Raw genomic sequence first — 22,579 nt, 5'->3', positions numbered from 1 at the left:
ATAGAGTTAGAAATTAACTGCATGAGGCCGGGCGCGGTGGCTCAAGCCTGTAATCCAAGCACTTTGGGAGGCCGAGACGGGCGGATCACGAGGTCAGGAGATCGAGACCATCCTGGCTAACACGGTGAAACCCCGTCTCTACTAAAAAATACAAAAAACTAGCCGGGCGAGGTGGCGGGCGCCTGTAGTCCCAGCTACTTGGGAGGCTGAGGCAGGAGAATGGCGTGAACCCGGGAGGCGGAGCTTGCAGTGAGCCGGGATCGCGCCACTGCACTCCAGCCTGGGCGACAGAGCGAGACTCCGTCTCAAAAAAAAAAAAAAAAAAAAAAAAAAAAAAAAAAAAATTAACTGCATGAGGAGAAGTTCTATCTTTCTGGCCAAATTTTGCTCAGATCTTTGGTTTCAAGGTGGAATTTGTTATTTCCCAGACTGTTTTCTGATGATACGTAAAGTGTATAATAGATATTTATATAGCTGCATGTGTCTGACTTAGAACTAATAAGGCTGTAGAGTCAGAAATAAAGCTTTCTCTGCTCAGGTCAAACATTATACTTACTGCTAGCCAAACAACCTTACACTTTCCCAACTTAGTGTTTTGGCTTATTTATTTTCCTTGTTTTAGATGTCCGTATCTCTTCATTCCACTCGACTAATGCTGTTTAAATCCCCTCTATACTTTAAGACCCAACTAGAAGACTACTCTCTTCACAAAGCTTTCCCTGACTCCCTAATTCTTGTTTCTTGCCCTTAGTTTATCTGATACTGCTTATTTGCTTGTTATTTTCTGTGTTCTTAATTATTTCACTTAGTTTGGCTATGAGCTTGTTCTCTATCTAGATTTTTTTCAAAGGCATAAATTATGCCATATATATATATATGTATTTTTTTCTTTCTTGAATCATACGTAATACCTAGAACAGTGGTTAACAGTGGTATAGATCAGCTTATAAGATTAGATCTACAGAATAAATTTATTACTCTGATACTCTGGTATAAAGCATAATTTATACTTAGTAATGTCAGTCAGTGTTCTGGTAGAAAATAGATAACATATTCAAATGAGGTAACCGAGATGAGTTTAATTTAAATAGGTGTCTCTAGGTTAAAATAAACCAACAATGGGTGGAGAAGCACCCCAAGACTAGCAATAGTGAAAGTCATTATTATCCCTAGGCCTGAAGAGGCAAGAGAAGGACCATTACTGAAACCCACATGGAAACTATATAGAAAAGGCTGCCTGGGGCTGGGCGTGGTGGCTCACGCCTGTAATCTCAGCACTTTGGGAGGCTGAGGCGGGCGGATAATGAGGTCAGGAGATCGAGACCATCCTGACTAACATAGTGAAACCCGTCTCTACTAAAAATACAAAAATTAGCTGGGCGTGGCGGCGTGTGCCTGTAAGCCCAGCTACTCTAGGAGGCTGAGGCAGGAGAATCACTTGAACCAGGGAGTCGGAGGTTGCAGTGAGCTGAGATCACACCACGGCACTCCAGCCTGGTGACAGAGCTAGACTGTCTCAAAAAGAAAAAAAAAAAAAAAAGAAAGAAAGAAAAGAAAAGGCTGCCTGACAAGAGTTCTGACCTTTCTGTGATCTGACAGGGGAGCACCAGAGGGAATACATACCCCCAGCCTCACACTCTTGTAATCCTTTCATCTCCACTTGATACTTTCCACTGGCAGACAATATTGGAAGCCAAAAGGCCAGAGAGCCTTGTTGTAGCAGTCCAAAAGTCAACCTCCTAGGAATTAGAGGAAAGTTAAGAAAGTAAAGAGTAGACTCTGGAATGTGGAGCAAGGAATATCCAGCACTGTAATCATATCAAGAGAGTGTTTCAGTTACAGTTAATGTTTTATGCCTTTTTGTGCTGTTTTTATTTCTTGAAAGGCACCTATGTTTTTCTGGTCTAATTCAGTTACTAACATCCAAGAACATGGTATGATTGATACATTGCGTATGAAATACAGCTACTGACCCCTTTTCTTGTGGTATTAACTTGTGTAGTATTGTTAAATGTGTCTTCTTAATTTATTTTTTATATTTTTCCATTGCTTGTAGAGTGCATAGGTAGAATACATGGAACTGTCCACATAGCCATTACCATTCAACTACATGGTTGAATGGTACCTTCACCATTCCAACTACATGTTTTTTCTTAATCAATCAGGATTGCTTATTTTTCTTTTTGTGTCATTTTCATAGACAAGTGGTTTTCAGTCTTGTTGTGTATATGGTCCTCAATGTAGACATTTTGATTCAAGCAGGTTTAAGATGAGGCCTGAGCGTCTATTCTTTTAAAAAAAAAACCTTTCAGATATTTCGGATGCACAGTAAATGAGAACTGCTTGCACAGGTAATCATTTTGATCCAAGTGTTGTTGCTGCTCCTTCCACACTCCCCAGTATATATCATACTTTTTAGTAACTGAGGCTTAAATGGAAATCTAATGCTGCTTTATGTGCTCTTCAAAGCAAATGTTTTATATTTTTCATATTCACAAATACTTAGGGGATAGAAAATATGTGGTTTGCAGATTCGTAATAAAACAAATAAATTAAAAAATTTTTAAATAAAATATTTCAAATTTACAATATAGAGAATAATATGCTGAACATCTGTGTGTTCTCACCACTTAGCATTAGAAAATATTAACACTTTACTATTTTTCCTAAAAATACAGATAAAATTTAAGCCTCCTTTGATTTCTTCTAGAAGTTACTCTTCTAAACTTGGTGTCTGTCATTCCTATGCATGTTCCTATGCTTTTGCTACACATGCATGTATCAATAAACAAAATATTACTTTGTTTTACATGCTTTAAAACTTTTCATAACTCTTACTATGCTGTGTTGTTCTTTAATGTGTATATTTCTGCAGCCTTTTTACTTAAAATAACTGATTTTTTTCTAGATACGTATAGCTTTATTACTTTTTATTGCGATGTAGTATTCCATTGTATGAATGAACAAATATTTATCAAATCAATTGATGCAATTTGGGTTGTTCCCAGTTTTTTATATTATTGCAAAGTGTTGCTAAAATGAACCTTCCCATGTGATATGTTTCCTTATTCATATACAAACCTAGAAGTAGAACTGCCCATCCACAGATAGACATATTTTATTTTACCAGACCTTACCAAATTGCTTTCCAAAATGGTTGTGCCTAGTTATACCTCCGTGTAGCAGTTTTTGAGATTCTTGTGGCTCCATATCATTTTTATAGTTGGTATTGTAAGACTTTTTAATTTTTCCCAGTGTGATGGGTATGAACTGGAACCTTGTTTTATTTTTCATTTTCCTGATTTCTGGTGAGGTTGAACACTTTTTATGTAATTGTTGGTCATTTGGGTTTCCTGCCCTAGGAACTGCACTTCCACACTCCTTGTTCATTTTTCTGTTGGATATTTTTCTTTTAAAAAATTTGTAGAATTAATTGTAGCTATTAACCATTTGCTTATATTTGCAGATTTCTGCTTCCAGTCTGTGGGTTGTCATTAATTTTGTCTTTTCTTATACTGAAGTTAAAATTTTATCAGTGTATCACTTTGCCACTTTATTCTACTCTGTTTTTTGAAACATGACCCAGCCTATAGTCACAACTTTGAGCTCAAGGTTTGCAGCTTTCTATAATATCTTGCTTTCAAAAATTGTTTGTAGATAAGGCAGGTATAAATATATAAATAAACATGCCATACAGTTTCTCATTAAAATTTATGTAAAATTATGAATTTTTAAAAAATTATATGAGGGAGTCTCCTGGTTCAGAAATGGCAGCTAGCAGCCTCCAGTGTACCCTTTTCTCATTTTTCATTAAGTTCCTATGAAGATGTAGAATAAAATCAAAATTTACCACAAAACCAAAATTTAAAAACTTCAAAAACACAGAAAGCAGGAGGCAGTACCTTAATTAAGAAGCATTTGGCCTTAGGTTGAGAGGAATTTCTCTACTTTAGCACCTGCATACCCCACCCTTGCCTCAAGATATAAACAACCTGATAAATACAGGCTAAAAGGCATTATTCTTCCCCTGTAGTCAGTTCCTTCATAGAACTCTACCAACAGCAAAATGGGAAGACATCCCTTTTCGCCTCTCAGATACTACTCTGTGAGGCAGAAACTGCTGAATTTCTTTCATTTCCTGTGTTCCCAGCAAATTTCAGGAAGCAACTAGGCAGAAGGGAAATTTGTTATGGTGTAGTAGGGTTCTCTAGAGGGACAGAACTCATAGGATAGATGTATATATGAAGGGGATTTTATTAAGGAGAATTGACTCACAGGATCACAAGGCCATCTGCAAGCTGAGGAGCAAGGAAGCCAGTCTGGGTCCCAAAACCTCAAAAGTAGGGAAGCCAGCAATGCAGCCTTCAGTGTGTCGCTGAAGGCTTGAGAACCCATGGCAAACCACTGGTATAGGTCTAAGAGTCCAAAAGCTGAAGAACTTGGATTCTGATGTTCGAGGGTAGGAAGTATCCAGCATGCGAGAAAGATGAAGGCTGGATGACTCAGCACGTCTGCTCCTTCCACGTTCTTCTGCCTGCTTTATTCTAGCCTCGCTGACAGCTGATTAGATGGTGCAACCCAAATTAAGGGTGAGTCTGTCTGCCTTTCCCAGTCCACTGACTGAAATGTTAATCTCCTTTGGCAACACCCTCACAGACACACCCAGGAACAATACTTTGCATCCTACAGTCCAATCAAGTTGACACTCAGTATTAACCATCACACGTAGGTACCACAAAGCACTGGCAGATCTGACACAAAAAGAACCCTGTTGATTATGCGTGGTATCAATGGCAATTACAGTTTTTTAAAAGGGTTTCCTCTCCCAGAAAAATAGGTAGGCAATAAAGGGTATTGAAAAATGCCCTCGCTGAAGAATATTGAGCTAAAAATCAGGTAGTAAAGGCCTGTTAAAGATAGGTGAACAAGACGAAGTGCTTTGTATGTCTGCAGCCTTTGCCTAGATAGGAGCAGATGGGCAGAAAAGTGATCATGGGTAGTTTCCCTCAACTTGTCTGTCTGACACCAAAGTTTGGGCAGATCTCTCTGTAATCTCCCGGTGTATGCGAAGAAAAAGAAGTAAAGCAGCCTGAAATGAAACCTCTGAAATACTGTGGAACGAGGGAAGATTTATTATTGAAAATAATTGTAATAAAACATTAATTTCAGTAATTTGACTGATAGTGGTTTATGAACACCGTGTTTTATATCAGTAGTGCTCAAACTGTGTTTCAGGGACTCTGCAAATCGTGAAATATTTAACCCCTTAATTTCTTTGGTCAGGTTGACATTTTGGGGTTCCTTATAAGATTTTGTATGAGGGAAAAGTGCAACTGCTGCTTTCTTAATATGATTCACAAAAAAAATTATTTTAAAGAAATTTCACAAAATGAATCAATCCAATTGGATTAGAAGATCTTCACTGATCACCGTTAAATATTTTATTGTGAAACTAAGAGTGTTGAATTTACTGAGAGTCATGAGGAACTTCAGAATGTAGGAAACATTAGTGTCTGGAAACATTTAAAGAAACTAAGCTAAATTGCATACTTCAGGAGCCTCCTAGGGCCTCAGTGAATGAGAAGACAGAAGAAACAACTGGGACAGCTTGGCTGTTTTAGTATTATAACCTAAATCTTTATCTTAGTGTAAGATCTAAGAGTATCACTGAATTTCAGGGAGATCCATGCTGAAGAACTATATAGAACAGCTTTCTCCAGAGGCATTTGCTGCCAGATAGTAGTAAGTTTATAGGAAGATAAGTGATAGTAAATTGGGTATGTCTTGATGCAGATTCCATACTCCCAAAGAAAGGGAGAAAAGTACACAAAAGCAAAGAAAAAGTTTAAAAGTAAAGAAGGCTGACAGTATTCATATGGCAAGATAGTAGTGTGTGCAGAGTTTTTGCAGACCCTGCCAATGTATTGGACCCTGTTTTATTTTTAGAATGGCTAAAGGAGAGTACTTCCAATGTCACCCAAAAGGTGATCAAGACTGAATGTAGATCTTGACTTTCCACCTTGGAGCTAGTTGCTGCTTCCTTGCCATACCTTCTGCTACTGTAGCCAGCTAAGATGCCAGCAGGTTGGGGTGGACAACCAATGATGTTTATTGCATCCTCCATTCCAGTATGTGCCCATCAGCTTAGAATTCTGTCAGAACTTCAATGCATCTTGCTCTTCTCATCCTTAGAAATCTTAAGACTACAAAATAAGAACATCCTCCTCACAAAGTGGTAGGAATAATTTGAGAAGTCACTTAACTTCTAGGACTCAGTTTCCTCATCTATAAAATGGAGTTAACAGTCCCTACCTCATAGGAATATCTTGATGATTAAGGGAACTAATGCCACTTAATAAGTACTACACTAAAACATTATAGCTAGTTTTAAAAATAATATTAATGCTTTGATTTCATGTTTTATATGTGGAAATTTTAGTTTTAAATATATGGAGGATATACCACTTTCTGGCCTGTTTCCTATTAAAAAGGCAGAAAGTGTACCTTTTTTTTTTTTTGACACAGTCTCTCTCTCTTGCCCAAGCTGGAGTGCTGTGATGCTATCTTGTCTCACTGCAACCTCAATCACTGCAACTTCAATCAATTCTCATGTTTCAACCTCTTGAGTAGCTGGGATTACAGGTGTGCGCCACCACACTTGGCTAATTTTTGTATTTTTAGTAGAGATAAGGTTTCACCATATTGGCCAGACTTGTCTTGAACTCTTGGCCTCAAGTGATCTGCCTGCCTTGGGCTCTGAAAATGCTGGGATTACAGGCATGAGCCACCGCGACCAGTCAGAAAGTATACATTTTTTGATGGATAGTTTCATAAACAGCATAGTAACATATAGTCATCAAACCACATATCATGTCCTGAAACTCAGACTGTGTTCTTTAATGGATTTTCTAAAACATCAATCTCTATAATAGCTTTATTAGGCTGAATTGGGCACCCCCAAATTCATGTGTTGAAGGCCTAATTCCTAGTACCTCAGAACATGACTGTATTTGGAGGGTAGGGATTTTAAATAGCTGATTAAGTTAAAATCAGTTTGTTAATGCAGGCCCTGATCCGATCTGACTGGTGTCCTTATACATAGAACAAATTTGGACACATAAAGACCTACTGGGCATGTGTTCCTACAGAAGACAGATCATGTGAGGACACATTGAGAAGACAGCCATCTGCAACCCAAGGAGAGAGGTCACAGAAGAAACCAAACCTGCTGATGTCTTGATTTTTGGCTTCTAGTCTCCAGAGCTGTGAGACGATAAGTTTCTGTTGTTTCAGCTACCCAGTCTGTGGTACTTTGTTATGGTAGTCCTAGCAAACTCATACAGTTGTCCTGTTTTTAGTGATTTTGGTTTGATCTTTGAGTGTAAGTGGTAACAGCCTTATTTGCCTATTATAAGGTGCTTTATTATCTTTTTTTCCTAATTGTTTTAGCATCTATTGATGGTTTTATCTAGATCCATTATTTCATCAGGGGTCAAAAATGGTAATTTTAATATAATCACCCTTCATTTTTTTAGCACTGTGCTTCTATACTGAAGAATTTTTGTTCACCAACTATTTGGTTACTGTGAAATTGTCTGTATTGCAAAGGTACAATAAATGCTTGTTTGGATTCTTTCTCTTTTTAAATTCATTTTTAGATTCTGACATCTTCCATATCACCTGAGAATCCTAAATTTCAGGTTTGGGAATTTGAATTTATACTATTAGGGTGAGCCAAAACTTCTAAACTGAGAAATATATAAACTATCCCTGGGCTGGTGATACCTTTGGAACACCTGGCAGATACGGTGTGAAACTCTGTTTCCAGGAGGGACAGGTTCTCAAGGTCCCATGCTAGTCTCATGATAAAGGTAAGTTTATTTCCCAAGCTGCAAAATCCATGAGGAAATGAATGAGAGTTAATATATCCCCAGACAATTTAGGTAAACCCAGATCTCAGTCTTTGGTCTTTTCTCTGTCCATTCTCACAAACTTGTAGATATCATTTATTTTCATGGCTTTAGAGAACCATCCCAAATTTAAATCTTTTGTTCAGAGATTTTATACCTAAGTACATCACAAACCAAACTCCTGACTGTCCTTTCTGCTTCACTGGCAGCCTTTCCCATACCCATTGATGGCAGTTTCATCTTTACAGTTGCTTATGACAAAGAATTTGGAGATCCTTAGCTCCCTGTAGACTCAACTCTACATCCAATCTGTCTGGAAATCATCTCTGCTTTACTTTCAGTATATATCTAGAATTTGACCATAACTTAACAGCTTCACTGCTATCACCTTAATCTAACTTTTGGCTATATTCCTGTGGCAGCATTTTTCATCATAATAGCGTTTGTCTGGTAGAAGAGTTAGTTGATACTTTTCATAAACATAGTCCTGTTTTACACTCAGAGAGTTTTATTTAAAAATAAATATAATAATTCATTTAAAAAGTACTGCTTTATCTCATTTTCTTTATGTAATTATGAGTAAATTAGGAGTTTACTAGGAAAAGGGCAGAAGCTTGTAGAAGTGTATTGTATACTAGGACAAGCATTTTGATTCAACTAGAATCATATGAGTATGTAAATCATAATTTAGTTTCTAATTAGGTTTTTTCCCCATGTAATACAACCTAATGTACTTAAACATTGGTTTGGCTCTTAGGTGAATTTATATGAAATAAAGAATGTGGTTTGTACCTGGTATGTTTGAATTTCCTTTTAATGCCCAAAGAGAGAACAGTAGCTCTAGTTGCCATAAATTCATTTCAGCAAGATATACACTCGCATACAAGACTGTCTGTGGTATTGAGGGGGACTACAAAAACTTGAGCTACTGCTTATACCCTTTCTCTGGGAGCTTACAAGTAGAGGAAGAATCAGATGTACACATTAGTGTGGTATCTGGTGACTCAAAGACATAAGTACTACACAAAGGCATAGGTAACAGATGAACGAAGGTATCAGATGAACAAAGGTAAAAGCTGTTTAGGAACAGAGCAAACAAAAGTTCTAGAAATGTAAAACTCTCTTTTGGGGAAGATAGGGGGATAAATAAGTAAACAAGCCCAAATTTCTCGGCTTCCCAAGCAGTGCTTTATTGGTCAGTGTTTTATCTGCTAGGAGATACCTCGGGTTTTTTTTTTTCCTCCATTATCTGGCAGTTTTTTGGAGCCATATCTTTTGGGTAACCTAGTATAGTTGCGTCTGTATCAAACAAAATGTCTCTGTGTGTGACAATTCCTCTTCCCTGAAGTAAAAATGATTTTGAAGCCAAGTCAATGTGCTTGCCTGTGAAGCCGCCTTTCATCTTAATCCTTTCTTGATTGCTGATACATCAAGAAGAATATATGTATCTAGTAAGAATATGGCAAATTAGACAAATACTTACCATCCACATTTGGTTAAAACAATGCTTTATGTCATATTAATATATTTCACATAAGGTAAATATGTTTTAGCCCATATTTCCCCTTCTAAGAAGTCAACCTGAGAAGCAGTTGGGGGGAGGAAGGCTCCATTTGAGTTCAGGCTCAAGTCTTTATTTAGATGTTTTCCTTTGAGAACCCTGACAATTTTTGCCTGTTCTCTCCCAGTCATCTGGCTTAGAACCCCTCTCACCCTCTCATATGCTTTCATAGCACTTGTCTTTGTTATTCTTTATGTTCTGTGACAAAATAATAGTTTTTCAGCAAATAATTACTGAATATTAACTGAAAAGAAATTTCCTGATTTTATTTTCTTCTTTACTGTATCTTTATGGTCCAATCAGAAATATTATTGGCACCTTTATTAAAATTGTATTTAGATGTATCATGTCCTGGATTGCTCAAGAATCTCCAAAAATAATGAAAACTCTTCTTTGGAACCAGAACTTGTGTACTCATCATATGGTGATTTCTGAAAGTCCCTTATACTGACATGCACACACCATTTTGAAAAGTGTATTTCAGCATTTTGTACAATTCTCTTAATTCTGCGTGCAATTTCTACCTTTCATATATTTTTCCCATAAGAAAGTAGTATGTAAAAAGTCAGTGAATATATAGGTCCTGTTTATTATTACTTTCATTCGTCTTTAAAATTCATTCTTTTATGAAAGAGAAGTAGCAATTAAAATGGACAGAACTAATCAGAACACATGTCTGCATTTCTTCAGTAATATTTTACAATTCTTAAAGGTGTCACTTGGATTGAAAGACTGCAGTGGGTATTCAAGTCTAAGTGCTTGAGATATGTTTGTAAGAAAAAAAAGGAAAAATGAGTCAGTTTACAAGAATAAAGTGCTATTCAACTTTAATTGAAGTGTGTGACTTAAGAACCTATGGGACAACATATGAAGTACTGGTAGCAAGTACAATGCGAAATTCATATTACTTTTTGTCATTAAGGTTGTTTATTATGCATTGCACTATGCCTAACTCAACAAACCCAGAGAAGATAGAAGAGAAGTAGAGATAAGGAAGGTGAGAGGTGGCTAGATGGAGATGGGAAAAATACTTACAGATGTGAACACCAAATTATATGCAGAACCATTTAAACTGTTGAAGTTGATGTTATCATGTTCAAACACAGAAGTATGCAACACCAACAATTATTTAAGAAGACTGTGGTCTCTCTCTCTGTAATTTGTGTTGGACAGTTTGAGTTAATAAATTAGTTTCAAATGCAGTTTTCATTAATGCAGCATAGAATTATAAAATGACAGTTTAGAAATCACCTGACACAATCTGTTTGTGTAGATGAAGTATCTGATATCTTTCACAAAGATTGAACAGTAATATGAGAGGGATCCTGGATTACAAACTCTGTCACCAAATAATACCGGTACTTGAAATATTCATTGAACTAAGTAAGGCACATACATTCTATCGGCATCTAGCCATAACTGTGAGAAGCTGTTTTAATCTCTGCTTAACATAGGATTACTTTTTGTGTCCTAAGGTATTCTTAAATGATTCACAAACAGATTTGGTGATTGTCTGTTGTTTTGCAAACTCAGCTATTTTACATTTTTGCAGTATTTCACAGATCATTGACTATAGTGTTGCTAGCATTTCTTTGCTGTGGCCTGCTTGGATTTGGACTCCTTTTATTTCAGTTCTTCTGTACTCACAATAGACATCAAGAAGATTCAGTATCAGTAGGGTGAGCTGACATGTAATCAGTTTTACAAAATAATTAATATCTGTGCAGCTCATCTGACAGAGTTATTATGTATGGTGTTCTGCTCATGTGAACAGCCACGGATTCCAAGGCCCACTTCAACAAAGCCGTTACAGATTATTGTTGGGATTGCTGTGCCCCGTATAACAATGAGATTTCCCTTACATTAAGAACATGGTATTTCTTTATATCTACAAAAGGAATGCTCTTTCTCATTTTCTGGAGACATAAGGTACTGAACACTTATAGTATACAACCTTTAGGTGATTAATTATGCTAAACTTAATGGTTACAAATACATTATGGTGCTTGTAAGCAAACAAAATATATGTACATATTTTTAAGTGCCCAGGAGGTATGGGTAGTTTTTTTTTTTTTTTTAAAAAAAAGACAAAATTTAGAAATATTATTTGCCCTGAGATGGTTTGAACTGGCTAAATTATTTAAGCATTTTATTTTCTAAGTTGGTGTACTTTGCTCCTTTTATAAATTTATCAATTTTACCTCTCTTGAATTTTTATCTTAAGAAATATGTTGATAATTGCTAAGGGAGCTCTAAATTCTCTGGTCATTTCTCTTCTTGATTTTTCTTTCTTGTTCACTAACAGGATTTTTACCCTTTGAGAAATATTTAATTTGGTGGGGTTTTTTTGTACCATGACTTTATGCATGTGGTATAACAGAAAAGACACATAATAAACATGAGCATTCTAATAATGACAAAATTGGGAGGACTGTCTTGAGTTCTGTAGATACTGTTATGGACTGAATTGTGTCCCTTACACCCTGCCTCAAAATTCATATGTTGAAGGTTTAACTCCCAATGTGACTGTATTTGGACATGAGGTCATAAGGGGAAAATTAAGGTTAAATGAGGTCACAGGGTGAGACTCCAATCTGATAGGACTAGTGTAATTATAAGAAGAGGAAGAGACATCTGAAATATACATAAACAGAGGAAAGGACATGTGAGGACTCAGCAGAAAAGTGGCCATCTGCATGCCAAGAAGAGAGGTCTTACCAGAAAGAAACTCTGCCAATGCCTTGATCTTAGACTTTCAGCCTCCAGAACTATAAGACAATAAATTTCTTTGGTTTAAGCTACCCAGTCTGTGGTATTGTGTTATGGTAGCCCAAGCAGAATAGTGCATATTTTGGTACTGTGAATTGGTATTCTCCTGTAACAATCACATAAAAATGTAGAAACACTTTGGAATTAGGTAACGTATGGAAGCTGGAAGAGTTTTGGTGCATCTGTTAGAAAAAACCTAGATTGACTTGAAGGAGTCATTGGTAGGAATGTGGATGTTGAAGATGATTCTGGTGAAGTCTCAGACAGAAATGAGGACTGTGTTATGGGAAATTGGGAGAAGGTAGTCCTTGTCATAAAGTGGCAACAAAATTAAAGAAAAACCTTGGCTGAATTGTATTCTAGTGCTTTGTGGAAGGTAGAACTTGTGAGTGATGACCTTGAGTATTTAGCAGAGTAGATTTGTAAGCAAAATGTTGAAGATGTGGCCCACTTTCTCCTTACCACTTACAGTCACCTCAAAAGGAGAAAGATGAATTGTACAAGGAATTTTAAGCTAAAGGGAACCAGAAATTAAGATTCTGAAAATTCTCAGACTGTTTATATTGTATAATAAATATTGGAAAGCATGTTCTGGAGGGGACACTCAATGTATGGTTGGACAATCTTTCCATTCATAAAACTGTGATGGGATTATAGCAGCAGAGATACTGCCATTTTGGATTAAAGGAGACAAGACAGGACAAAATAAAGGAAGGCTTTCAGACTTCCGGGATTCTACAGAAAAGGACCACAGGCCTATCTGGCTATGAATATGCCTTATCAACTTCAACAAAAGATAAGGACCTGAAGATGATACAGAGATGCCTCCACAGGCCCAGAGCACACAGACTCACAGGGCTAAGGCTGTTTCTTCCTCAGTTTCAGAGTATAGGGCCATCTCTTCAGTTTTAGTGGTTGAATATTTGTATACTTGTGTCCATAGCCTTAGGGGCAAGGCTGCCACCTAGAGCCAAGGGAGCAGGCCTACCATCTCAGTGGGCCAAGAAAGCAAAGCCACTGTTATGGTGGGCCTGTATGTCAGACCATTAAGCCAGAAAGGATTATTACTGTGCCTTAATATCTAATGGAATTTGTCTTGCTACTTTATGAACTTGCTTGTGACTTGCCGCCCCTTTCTTTGTTCTGATTTCTTCCTTTTGGAATGATTCCGAATGGCAACCCTATGCATGTGCCACCATTGTATGAGAAGCGTATACATTGCATGTTTTCAGTTTCACAGCTGGAGAGGAATTTTGCCTCATGATTAGTCATACCTTGAGTCTCATCCATACCTGATTTAGATGATATTTAGATGAGACTTTGGATTTGGAGTTAATGCTAACGTGAGTTAAGACTTTTGGGAGCTGTTGGGATGGAGTGAATGCTTTTTTGCATGTGAAGAGGACATGAATTTGGGGGTCCAGAGGGAGGAATGTTACAGATTGAATTGTGTCCTCTCCCCTAAATCCATATGTTGAAGTCCTAACCCCCAATTTGGAGATAAGGTTTTTAAGGAGGTAATTAATGTTAAATGAGGTCAAAAGGGTGGGGCTGTAACCCAGTAGGACTCCTGTCCCTAAAAGAAGAGGAGGAGACACCTGAAATACACATGCACAGAGAAAAGGCCATGTGAGGACGCAGCAAGAATGTGGCTGTCTGGAAGCCAAAATGAGAAGCCTCACCAGAAAACAACCCTGCCAGCATCTTAATTTTGAGTTTCCACCATTCAGAGCTTTGAGAAAATAAATTGATGTTGTTTAAGCCCCCCAATCTGTGGTATTCTGTTATTGAAACCCAAGCAGACTAGTACATATATCATACTGACAAAGTATAACTTTTTTTACATTTAGAAAACCAATGTTGATATTAAAATTTCAAAAGAAGGGTGTTAAAAACTCAAGACAAAAGTAAACTTCTCCTTTTTTTGTTAATGAATGCCAATAACTTTGAGTAGATGGTATTGTTATTAGATGTCAAAATAATTAGTTTTTTAAATTCATAGACTATTTTTAGACTAGTCTGTTTATAGAAAAAATGAGTGGAAAGTTACAGAAAGTTCCCATTTGTTTCTGTATGGAAAGTACAGAATACTTCCTCTTACCCTGCAGTTTCTCTTATCATTAATGTCTTGTATTAATGTGGTATACTTGTTACAATTGATCAATGAATATTAACTAAAATTAATAATTTATATTAGGATTCATTCTTGGAGTTGTATAGTTCTGTAGGTGTTAACAAATGTATAACATCATGTATCCACCATTACAATATCATACAGTATTATTTCACTGCCCTAAAATTCTCCTACATTTCACCTGTTCATCCTTCTCCTCCCCTCCCCCCCCCCCAGATTCTTAGATGTTTATACAAAGTGATGAAACTGCTAGAAAGCACTGAAGTTGGAAATTGTCTTTCTTTACTATTCTGATAGAAAATACAGACTATTTTACAAAGGTCAATGCATGAAATACAAACATATTTTTTCTGTTGTCTAATGACTTTAAAGACTAATATGTCAGTGTTTAATAGGCTTATTTTTTGCTATTGAATTTTAGAAGAGTATTATATATTTTTATATTAGCACCTTATCTAAATGGTTTCAAAATATTTTTATCCCCTTCCATAAGTTGCCTTTTCACTCTGTTGATTGTTTCCTTTGTGTGCAGAACTTTTTGGTTTAAAGTAGTCTTAGTTGTCTATTTTTGGTTTTATTACCTGTCCATTTTGTGTCAAATTCAAGAAATCCTTGCCAAACCCAATGCCAAAAAACTCTATTTTCTTCCAGGAGTTTTACAGGTTCCGATCTTATCGTTTAAGTGTTTAATTCATTTCGAGTTGATTTTTGCATATGGTGTAAGATAGGGGTCCAATTTCATTTTTTTTTTTTTTTTTTTTTGCATGTGGGTGTCCAGTTTTCTCAGCATCATGTGTTGAAGAAACTGTCCTATTCCCCCACTGTGTTCTTGACACCTTTGTCAAAGATCGCTTGATCATATATGCCTGATTTTGAGATAGCAAACAAGCAATTAAAAATGGGTAATAGACTTGAATAGACATTTTTGCAAAGAAGACTTATGGCCACTAATATATGAAAGTGTTCTTAATATCAATAATCATCAGGGAAAGGCAGTTCAGAATTACAGTGAAATATTCCCTCCCATCTGTTAGGATGTTATCAAATAAACAAAATGTAAGTGTTGGCCAGGATGTAGAGAAATTTTGTACACATTTGATGGGAATATCGAATGGTGTAGTCACTGTTAAAAACAGTATGGAGTGGCCAGGCACAGTGGGTCATGCCTGTAATCCCAGCACTTTGGGAGGCCGAGGCTGGCAGATCATGAGGTCAGGAGTTCGAGACCAGCCTGACTAACACAGTGAAACCCCTTCTCTAGTACAAATACAAAAATTAGCCAGGCATGGTGGCGCAAGCCTGTAATCCCAGCTACTCAGGAGGCTGAGGCAGGAGAATCGCTTGAACCCAGAAGGCGGAGGTTGCTGTGTGCACTCCAGCCTGGGCAGCAGAGTGAGACTCCATCTCAGAAAACAAACAAACAAAAAACAGTATGGAGGTCTTCAGAAAATTAAAAATAGAACTACCACATAATCCAGCAATCTTATGTCTTATGTATTTACAGAATAATTGAAATAATCTCAAAGAGATAACTGCATCCTCATGTTCATTTCAGGATTATTCAGAGTAGCTAAAATAAGGAGAGAAAAATCCAGGTGCCCACTGACAGATGTATGCTTGCAGGAAGTGTGGCATATATATATATATACCGTGAAACATTCAGCATCGAAAAAGAAGGAAATCCTACCATTTGTGACAACATGGATGAACCTAGAGAACATTATGCTAAGTGAAACGAGGCAGTCACGTAATGGCAAATACATTATTTTACTTATATGAGGTTATCTAAAATAGCCAAACTCATAGATGTAGGGAATAGAATTGTGATGGTCGGGATGGGGAAAGGAAATCAGTAGCTGTTGCTTAATGGATATAAAGTTTTAGTTATGTAAGATGAATAAGTTCTACAGATCTGATATGCAATATATTACCTATAGTTAACAATACAGTATTATATACTTTAAATATTTTGAGGATAGATTTCATTTTAAGTGTTCTTAACCAAAACCAAACTGTACAAAGGACAAGGAAATTTTTGGAAGTGATGGATATATCTAGTACCTTGATTGTCATGGTAGAATCTTGGGCATATACATATGTCTAAACTCATCAAAATGTGTATATTAAATATATGCAATTTTTGTATACCACTTATATCTTAATAAAGCTTTTTTTAAAAAAGAATTAACATCAGTCAATATAAAGGATAGCAAATCACAAAGTTACCTGTTTTGAGAGATTCTCAGCTTTACATTAGATCTTTCTATCTTGGCCCATTCCCAGTTGCTTAGGATTTGGATTGTGAAAGTCTTCTTTAGCATTTAACCAGTTCTTTGGTAGTGACAAGGGCTGGTACTATTTATCCACATATAAATTTATCTGTGTTGTATATCACTTTAATAATGAAAGATCAGCCTGGATTCATTTCCACACTTTCTTGTTCTCCAGTTTTTCCTTGGTAATAGATAAGTAATCCCCATATGGGCAATGGTGTGAAAACACGTCTGTGATTTCTTGTCTCATTGCAAGGACTTGACTTTTACCTACCCTAAAACCTTGACCTTTTAACCAGGGCCCAATAATAAGAGTTGTCACTGTAGACACTGCCCCATATTGGGCATTCTTTACCTACTGTTATCAAACAGAGGCAAGCATAAGGTTATATTGATGAGAGGAAAAGAGGGAAAGGAAGAGAGACACACTTTAAAGTTACAAGTTTTAAAAGAAATTTTCATATTGAAATATACATATAGAAAAATGAACAGATCACAAGTATACAGCAAATGACTTTTCACAAACTGAACATGTATTTATGTATGTAAAATAGCAGTACCCAGAGTAGGAAAGCTAATAGTATGTTAGAAATTAGTGTATTTCTAGTATCACAGAAGCTTATCAGGTATTATGTTGACTTATTTATAAATTTAACGTTGTATCCCAGGAGGTTTTTTTTTTTTTTTTTGAGTAGTACAGTTTCTCCTTCAAATAAGGAAAACTATATAGGAAAATATTTTCCATGATCTTATCCTCACCAGTTATTCTAGTGAGAAATGTACATATTGGGTGTAGAGTGTCTTCTGACTGATTAGTAATACTGAGAGTTATTTCATGTAAGTCCAAAAGTTGAATTTAAACATGTTTAAACCAAGCATATTTACTAATATAGGAAAAGTTTTATATACCAAGTATATGAAAGTGATGTAGTGAAAATCATTTTAGTAAGTAGATAGTTATTAACCACCTGTGTAGTTAGGAAATAAAGAAATACCATATCTAAGGGGTGTTGTGTGTGTGTGTGTAATGTAAGTTTTGTTTATTCATACATGTGTTCTCTCCAGTTCCTCAGCATCAGGGAACAAACTTGCTAACTGTTGTTATTTATGTGCAGTAAGTCCTCACTTAATGTCATTGATGTCATTGTCACAAATGTCATTGATAAGTTCTTGGAAACTACAACTTTTATTGGAATTTAGTATAATGAAACCAATTTTACCATTGGCTAATTGATGTAAATAAGAGTTAATTTCCTATGGCATATTTCTGGTCACAAAAACATCATCAAACTTTTAAGTAAAGACCAAAACACTTCTAATATTAAGTATTAAAGTAAATGTAAGCTATACAGACATTTAAGAAATCAAGACATTTAAGAAAATAAGATCAATATTCACCCAGTTATTCTAGTTGCAACTGGCAGAAACCTAATCTGTCAGCTCAGGGTGCAAGGTGGGAACCAGCCCTGGACAGGGCACCATTCCATCACAGGATGCACTCACACTGTCTCAGATTGGCACCATTAAGACATGCCAGTTAATCTAATATGTACATCTTTGGGACATGGGAGGAAACTGCAGTGCCCACAGAAAACCTGCACAGATATGGGGAGAGTATGCAAACTCCACACAGACAGTGGCTCTGGTCAGGAGTTGATTATTTTTCTCATCAATGTTACAATGGAAATTGACTTTCCTTTCCTCATCAATTTTATAACTAGGTGATATTGAATAAAACAATGTTATTCAAGGGCCTGCTGTATTTCTAACAAGATGGAAACATCTGTAACCTAAAAACCAAAAAAATGAAGTCATATATTAACAGGAACTTAGTTTTTTTGTTTTTTTTTCCCCCTCACTGTTTAACGCTTTCTGATGCTATATCTCTTATTTACTAGCATTAGCTAGGAGTTGTGCTACAAATTTGGATAATAGGAAAAATAGTGAGCGTCATTGTATTCTCCCTGATTTTAATGGAATGATTTTAAAGTTTCACCATCAAGTAATATATAATTGCTAATGTTTTTGATAAATTCCCTTTCTCTCAGGTTAAGGAAGTTTCCTTCTGTTGCTAGGGTGGTGGTTTTTGGTTTTGTTTTTCATTTCTGACTAAATGTTGAATTTCACCAAGAGTTATTTTTTGCAGTTTTTAAGATGAGCATGTTTTTCTTTTAATTTTCCGTTTCAGTATATTGAATAGTTTTTCACCCAATTTTGACCATTCTTGAATTCCTGAAATCTTACTTGGTCAAAATGTATTATTATTTTAATTCATTGATGGATTCTGTTGGCTAATATTTTATTTAGAATTTTAGCATCTATGTTTGTAAATAGATTGGTTTATTTTTTTCTCATACTCACCTTGTCTAGTTTTATATTTCCTTGTCTAATTAATATGTCAAAGTTATATTACTCTTATAGAATTATTTGGAGGAGCTGTTTTTTCTGTTTTCTGGACTACAGTTTATAGGTTATAAAGATTATTTCATAAAAGATTGGTAAAATTTGGCAGTTACAGCATTTATGCTTATATCCCCCTTCCAACTTGCTTTGGAGAAGATATCTGAGTTCTGTTTCAATATTAAAAATTGTTTTGTTTTATTCGTATTTTCTAACTTTAGGTTAATTTTAATTTATAATTTTGTCCACTTCATCTCAAGTTTAAATTTACGAATAACAAATAAAAAGTTCAGCAAAGACTAAAGACCCAGGAATGTGGAATTATTACTGTGCCAAATGCTGGTATTTTACCATAAAGTGTAGCAAATAGCAAAGGATAGACAAATAAATGCAACTTTGTTATGGAGATTATCATTCCAGTACTTGATATTATAAAAAATTTCAACTTAATCTGTTATAAATGTGTTTCTCCATAGGGACTCATCTATCATTCCTAAATATTTTGAAGAATGTTATTGAGAAGTAAGATTTTCAAAAACAACATTTTTGAGACAGCTGTTTTGCATAAAGTAGCATTTTTCTAAATGTGGTTCATGCCCCTGGTGTCTGTGAGACCTTTTCAAAGAATCTGGTCAAAACTGTTTTCTTGGTAATATTAAGATGTCGTTTGCCTTTTTCACTGTTTTGACATTTGCACAAATAATACAAAGGCAATAGTGGGTAAAACTGCAGCTCCCTTAGCAAAATCAAGGCAATGGTGACAATCTGTACTAGAAGTCATTTTATTCTTTACCACCATACAGATGCAAAAAACCTGTTTATTGAAGCAGTAAATAATATTTTATTAAATCTTTACTTTTAAGTACATCTTTTAAATGTTCTTTGTGGGAAAAAATGAGAAGAACCCATAGAGCACTTCTGCAGTCTACTGATGGCCGATGATGGTCTTGAGGAAAAACCCATGTTCAGTTGTTTTGGTTGAGAGTTGAACTAGGTACCTTTTCGTGGCACATTATGTTTTACTTGAATGATTGGCAAACTGTATATTCAGACATGGATATTTGGCAGTGTTATAAGTGATAAATTTGAACTTTATGCGAAGATTTATATCCTAGAAACCCTGAATTAGAATCTCTTAGATTGTGGCCCACTGACTTGTATTTAAGTAAATTCAAGGGGTTCCTTATTCTATATATTTGAGGAGATGACATTGAACCGAGATCTAAATGATGAGAAAGGAGCCAACCATGCAGAGACCCAGGAGAGGTGAGGAGGTCTAGACAAATGTTATCCAGTAGAAATACAATGCAAACCTTATCTATAAAGCCACACAAACAAGTACAAAGAAACAAGTTAAATTAATTTTATAATACATTTTCCTTAACTTGGTATATTAGAAGTATTATTTCAACATGTACTTAAAAATATTGAGATATTTTACGTTCTTTTTTTCTACCAACACTTCAAAATCTGAAGGTCTCAATTTAGATAAGTCACATTTCAAGCACTCAATAAGCATGTCTGACTAGTAGCTACTGTGTAGAATAGCTCAGATCTATGAAGAGTGAACAGCCAGTACAAAGGCCCTGAAGGAGATTCATAGAGAGATGTGCATTGGCATTTGGAAATTGAAAATACTGGATTAGAGCTTTGGAACAAGACCAAAACAGATCTATGGATATAAAAATCATTGATACAGAAGAATTATCGCACAGAGTGAGTATAGTTTTCAGTGTTTAAATGAAGATTTACAATAATCTCCTACAGGCTTTTTTTCTACTACATAGTTGTACCGCAAGAAGGCATGGAAAAATTTCAGGGAGAAGAGGGCAGGTATCTCAGGGTTGGAGGACACAGGCAGATGTGGAGTTTCTCCATACTTGATTTTGATATGACTCCTCCCTACAGTCCCTATCCTGGCTGTGGACCACTGGTTAAAAGGGAGATGAAGATAAAAGAGGCTAAGAAGGATATAGAGAGGAAAGAAGAATACTAAAAAAGTTAAATGTGTTAGTGCTTCAACAATGAAGAAAGAGGAGGGCAGGACATTTGCAAATTAAGCAAATTTTTTTTTTTTTTTTTTTTTTTTTTGAGAGAGTTTCACTCTTGTTGCCCAGGCTGGAGGGCAGTGGCACGATCTCGGCTCACTGCAACCTCTGTCTCCTGGGTTCAAGCAATTCTCCTGCCTCAGCCTCCTGAGTAGCTGGGACTACAAGGCATGTGCCACCACACACGGCTAATTTTTTGTATTTTTAGTAGAGACGGAGTTTCACCATGTTGGCCAGGCTGGTCTCGAACTCCTGACCTCAGATGATCCACCTACCTCGGTCTCCCAAAGTGCTGGGATTACGGGCGTGAGCCACCATGCCTGGCCAAATTAAATGATTTTTGGTGATCATTGAGGTTGCAGTTAAAATGGAGTGGTCAACTGGGCTAAGATGCATTCTGAAGATGGGTCAGTAGAGACAAAACTGCAGCTTATCTACTTGAAGGTCTGAACTAGAGGGGCTTGCTTTGCCCTCGCAGCCAGAGTTCCTTAAGTCCTACTTTTAAAGTTGATTACTGTCTGTCCATGTTCCCTCTCTTATAGTTGCATTTTACTTCATTGTTAATTGTATACACGTCTGTGTTCACCCTGACCATACTATAGATTCCCTTGGGGATTTTTTTTTTTTTAAATGTCCATTTCTACCTCCATCCCCATCTCAGAATCAGTAAAAATTTCTAGGAGTGGGACCTAGGCATCACTGTTTTTTTAAAGCTTCCCAAGCGATTCTATGTGCTACAGTTGAAAAACTGCTGATCTGTAGCATAGTGAGCACCTCTGAGACGGAAAGTAAGTTTTACTCATTTTCATGTTCCCAGAGTTTGACTCATTGTCTGGCACATAGGTAGCTTTCGGTAAGTGTTGGATGAATGAGAAATGAATGAACAAATGAAATATGGCCAGGGAACTAGGCAGGCCCATGTGGGTAGCCTGATAAATTAATATTGCCTTTCTTTATAATGGATAATTACCAGATAAGTTATTTAACACCCTGTACCTATTTTGGAATTGTTAGATATTAGTGTGAAACTATTATCCCAGATTGGTTTAAATCAAAGTAGTGACATAAAGTCTCAGGTGCAAAAATAGATTGCAAAATTGGTGGGGCTGTTCTCTGAGTCTTGCTTGATTATATACCAGAGGTAGTATATAGTTAACTGTACCAATAAGTACAATATAATGGAGACTATTGCTTTCAGGATAAAGGATTTTTGCTATCAATTTAAAGTAGACACTTCCAACTTTCACAGAATTAACAACACGGTAAATCTTATTTTTAAAATTTAATGGTATGACTATTCAAAACATCCTGCTTATAAGAATATTTAGTTCTTTGTCATGACTTTTTAAAACCGCTATAGGCCAGATGCAGTGGTTCACGCCTGTAATCTCAGGACTTTAGGAGGCTGAGGCAGGGGGATTGCTTGGAAAGCCAGGAATTTGATACTAGCCTGTGCTATCAAGCAAGACCCTGTCTCTACAGAA

At 36.2% G+C, this 22,579-nt stretch overlaps 1 protein-coding gene across 5 annotated transcripts in view; it reads left to right on the top strand.

Annotated features, from left to right (window-relative positions):
- RNF180 (ring finger protein 180) overlaps positions 1-22,579 on the top strand; it is a 225,599-nt gene that overhangs the window by 12,093 nt on the left and 190,927 nt on the right. Inside the window, exon 1 of one of the 5 annotated variants that reach the window (XR_012092764.1) lies at positions 3,771-4,589. The exons of 2 other annotated variants lie outside the window; for them this stretch is intronic. Coding sequence is in view for 2 of the 3 variants with exons in the window: in XM_073014738.1 (XP_072870839.1) it covers positions 4,569-4,589 (21 nt within the window). In the remaining variant the exon portion in view is untranslated. Of the gene's footprint in view, positions 1-3,770; positions 4,590-22,579 lie in introns of those variants that run through there. 2 more of the 5 variants (XM_073014738.1, XM_073014739.1) reach the window with 2 other exon arrangements.

This window comes from Chlorocebus sabaeus, chromosome 4 (assembly GCF_047675955.1).
Source record: "Chlorocebus sabaeus isolate Y175 chromosome 4, mChlSab1.0.hap1, whole genome shotgun sequence".
Classification (NCBI taxonomy): Eukaryota; Metazoa; Chordata; class Mammalia; order Primates; family Cercopithecidae; genus Chlorocebus; species Chlorocebus sabaeus.
Note: the sequence above shows the minus strand (reverse complement) of the source record. Positions and strands in the feature narration are given on the sequence as shown.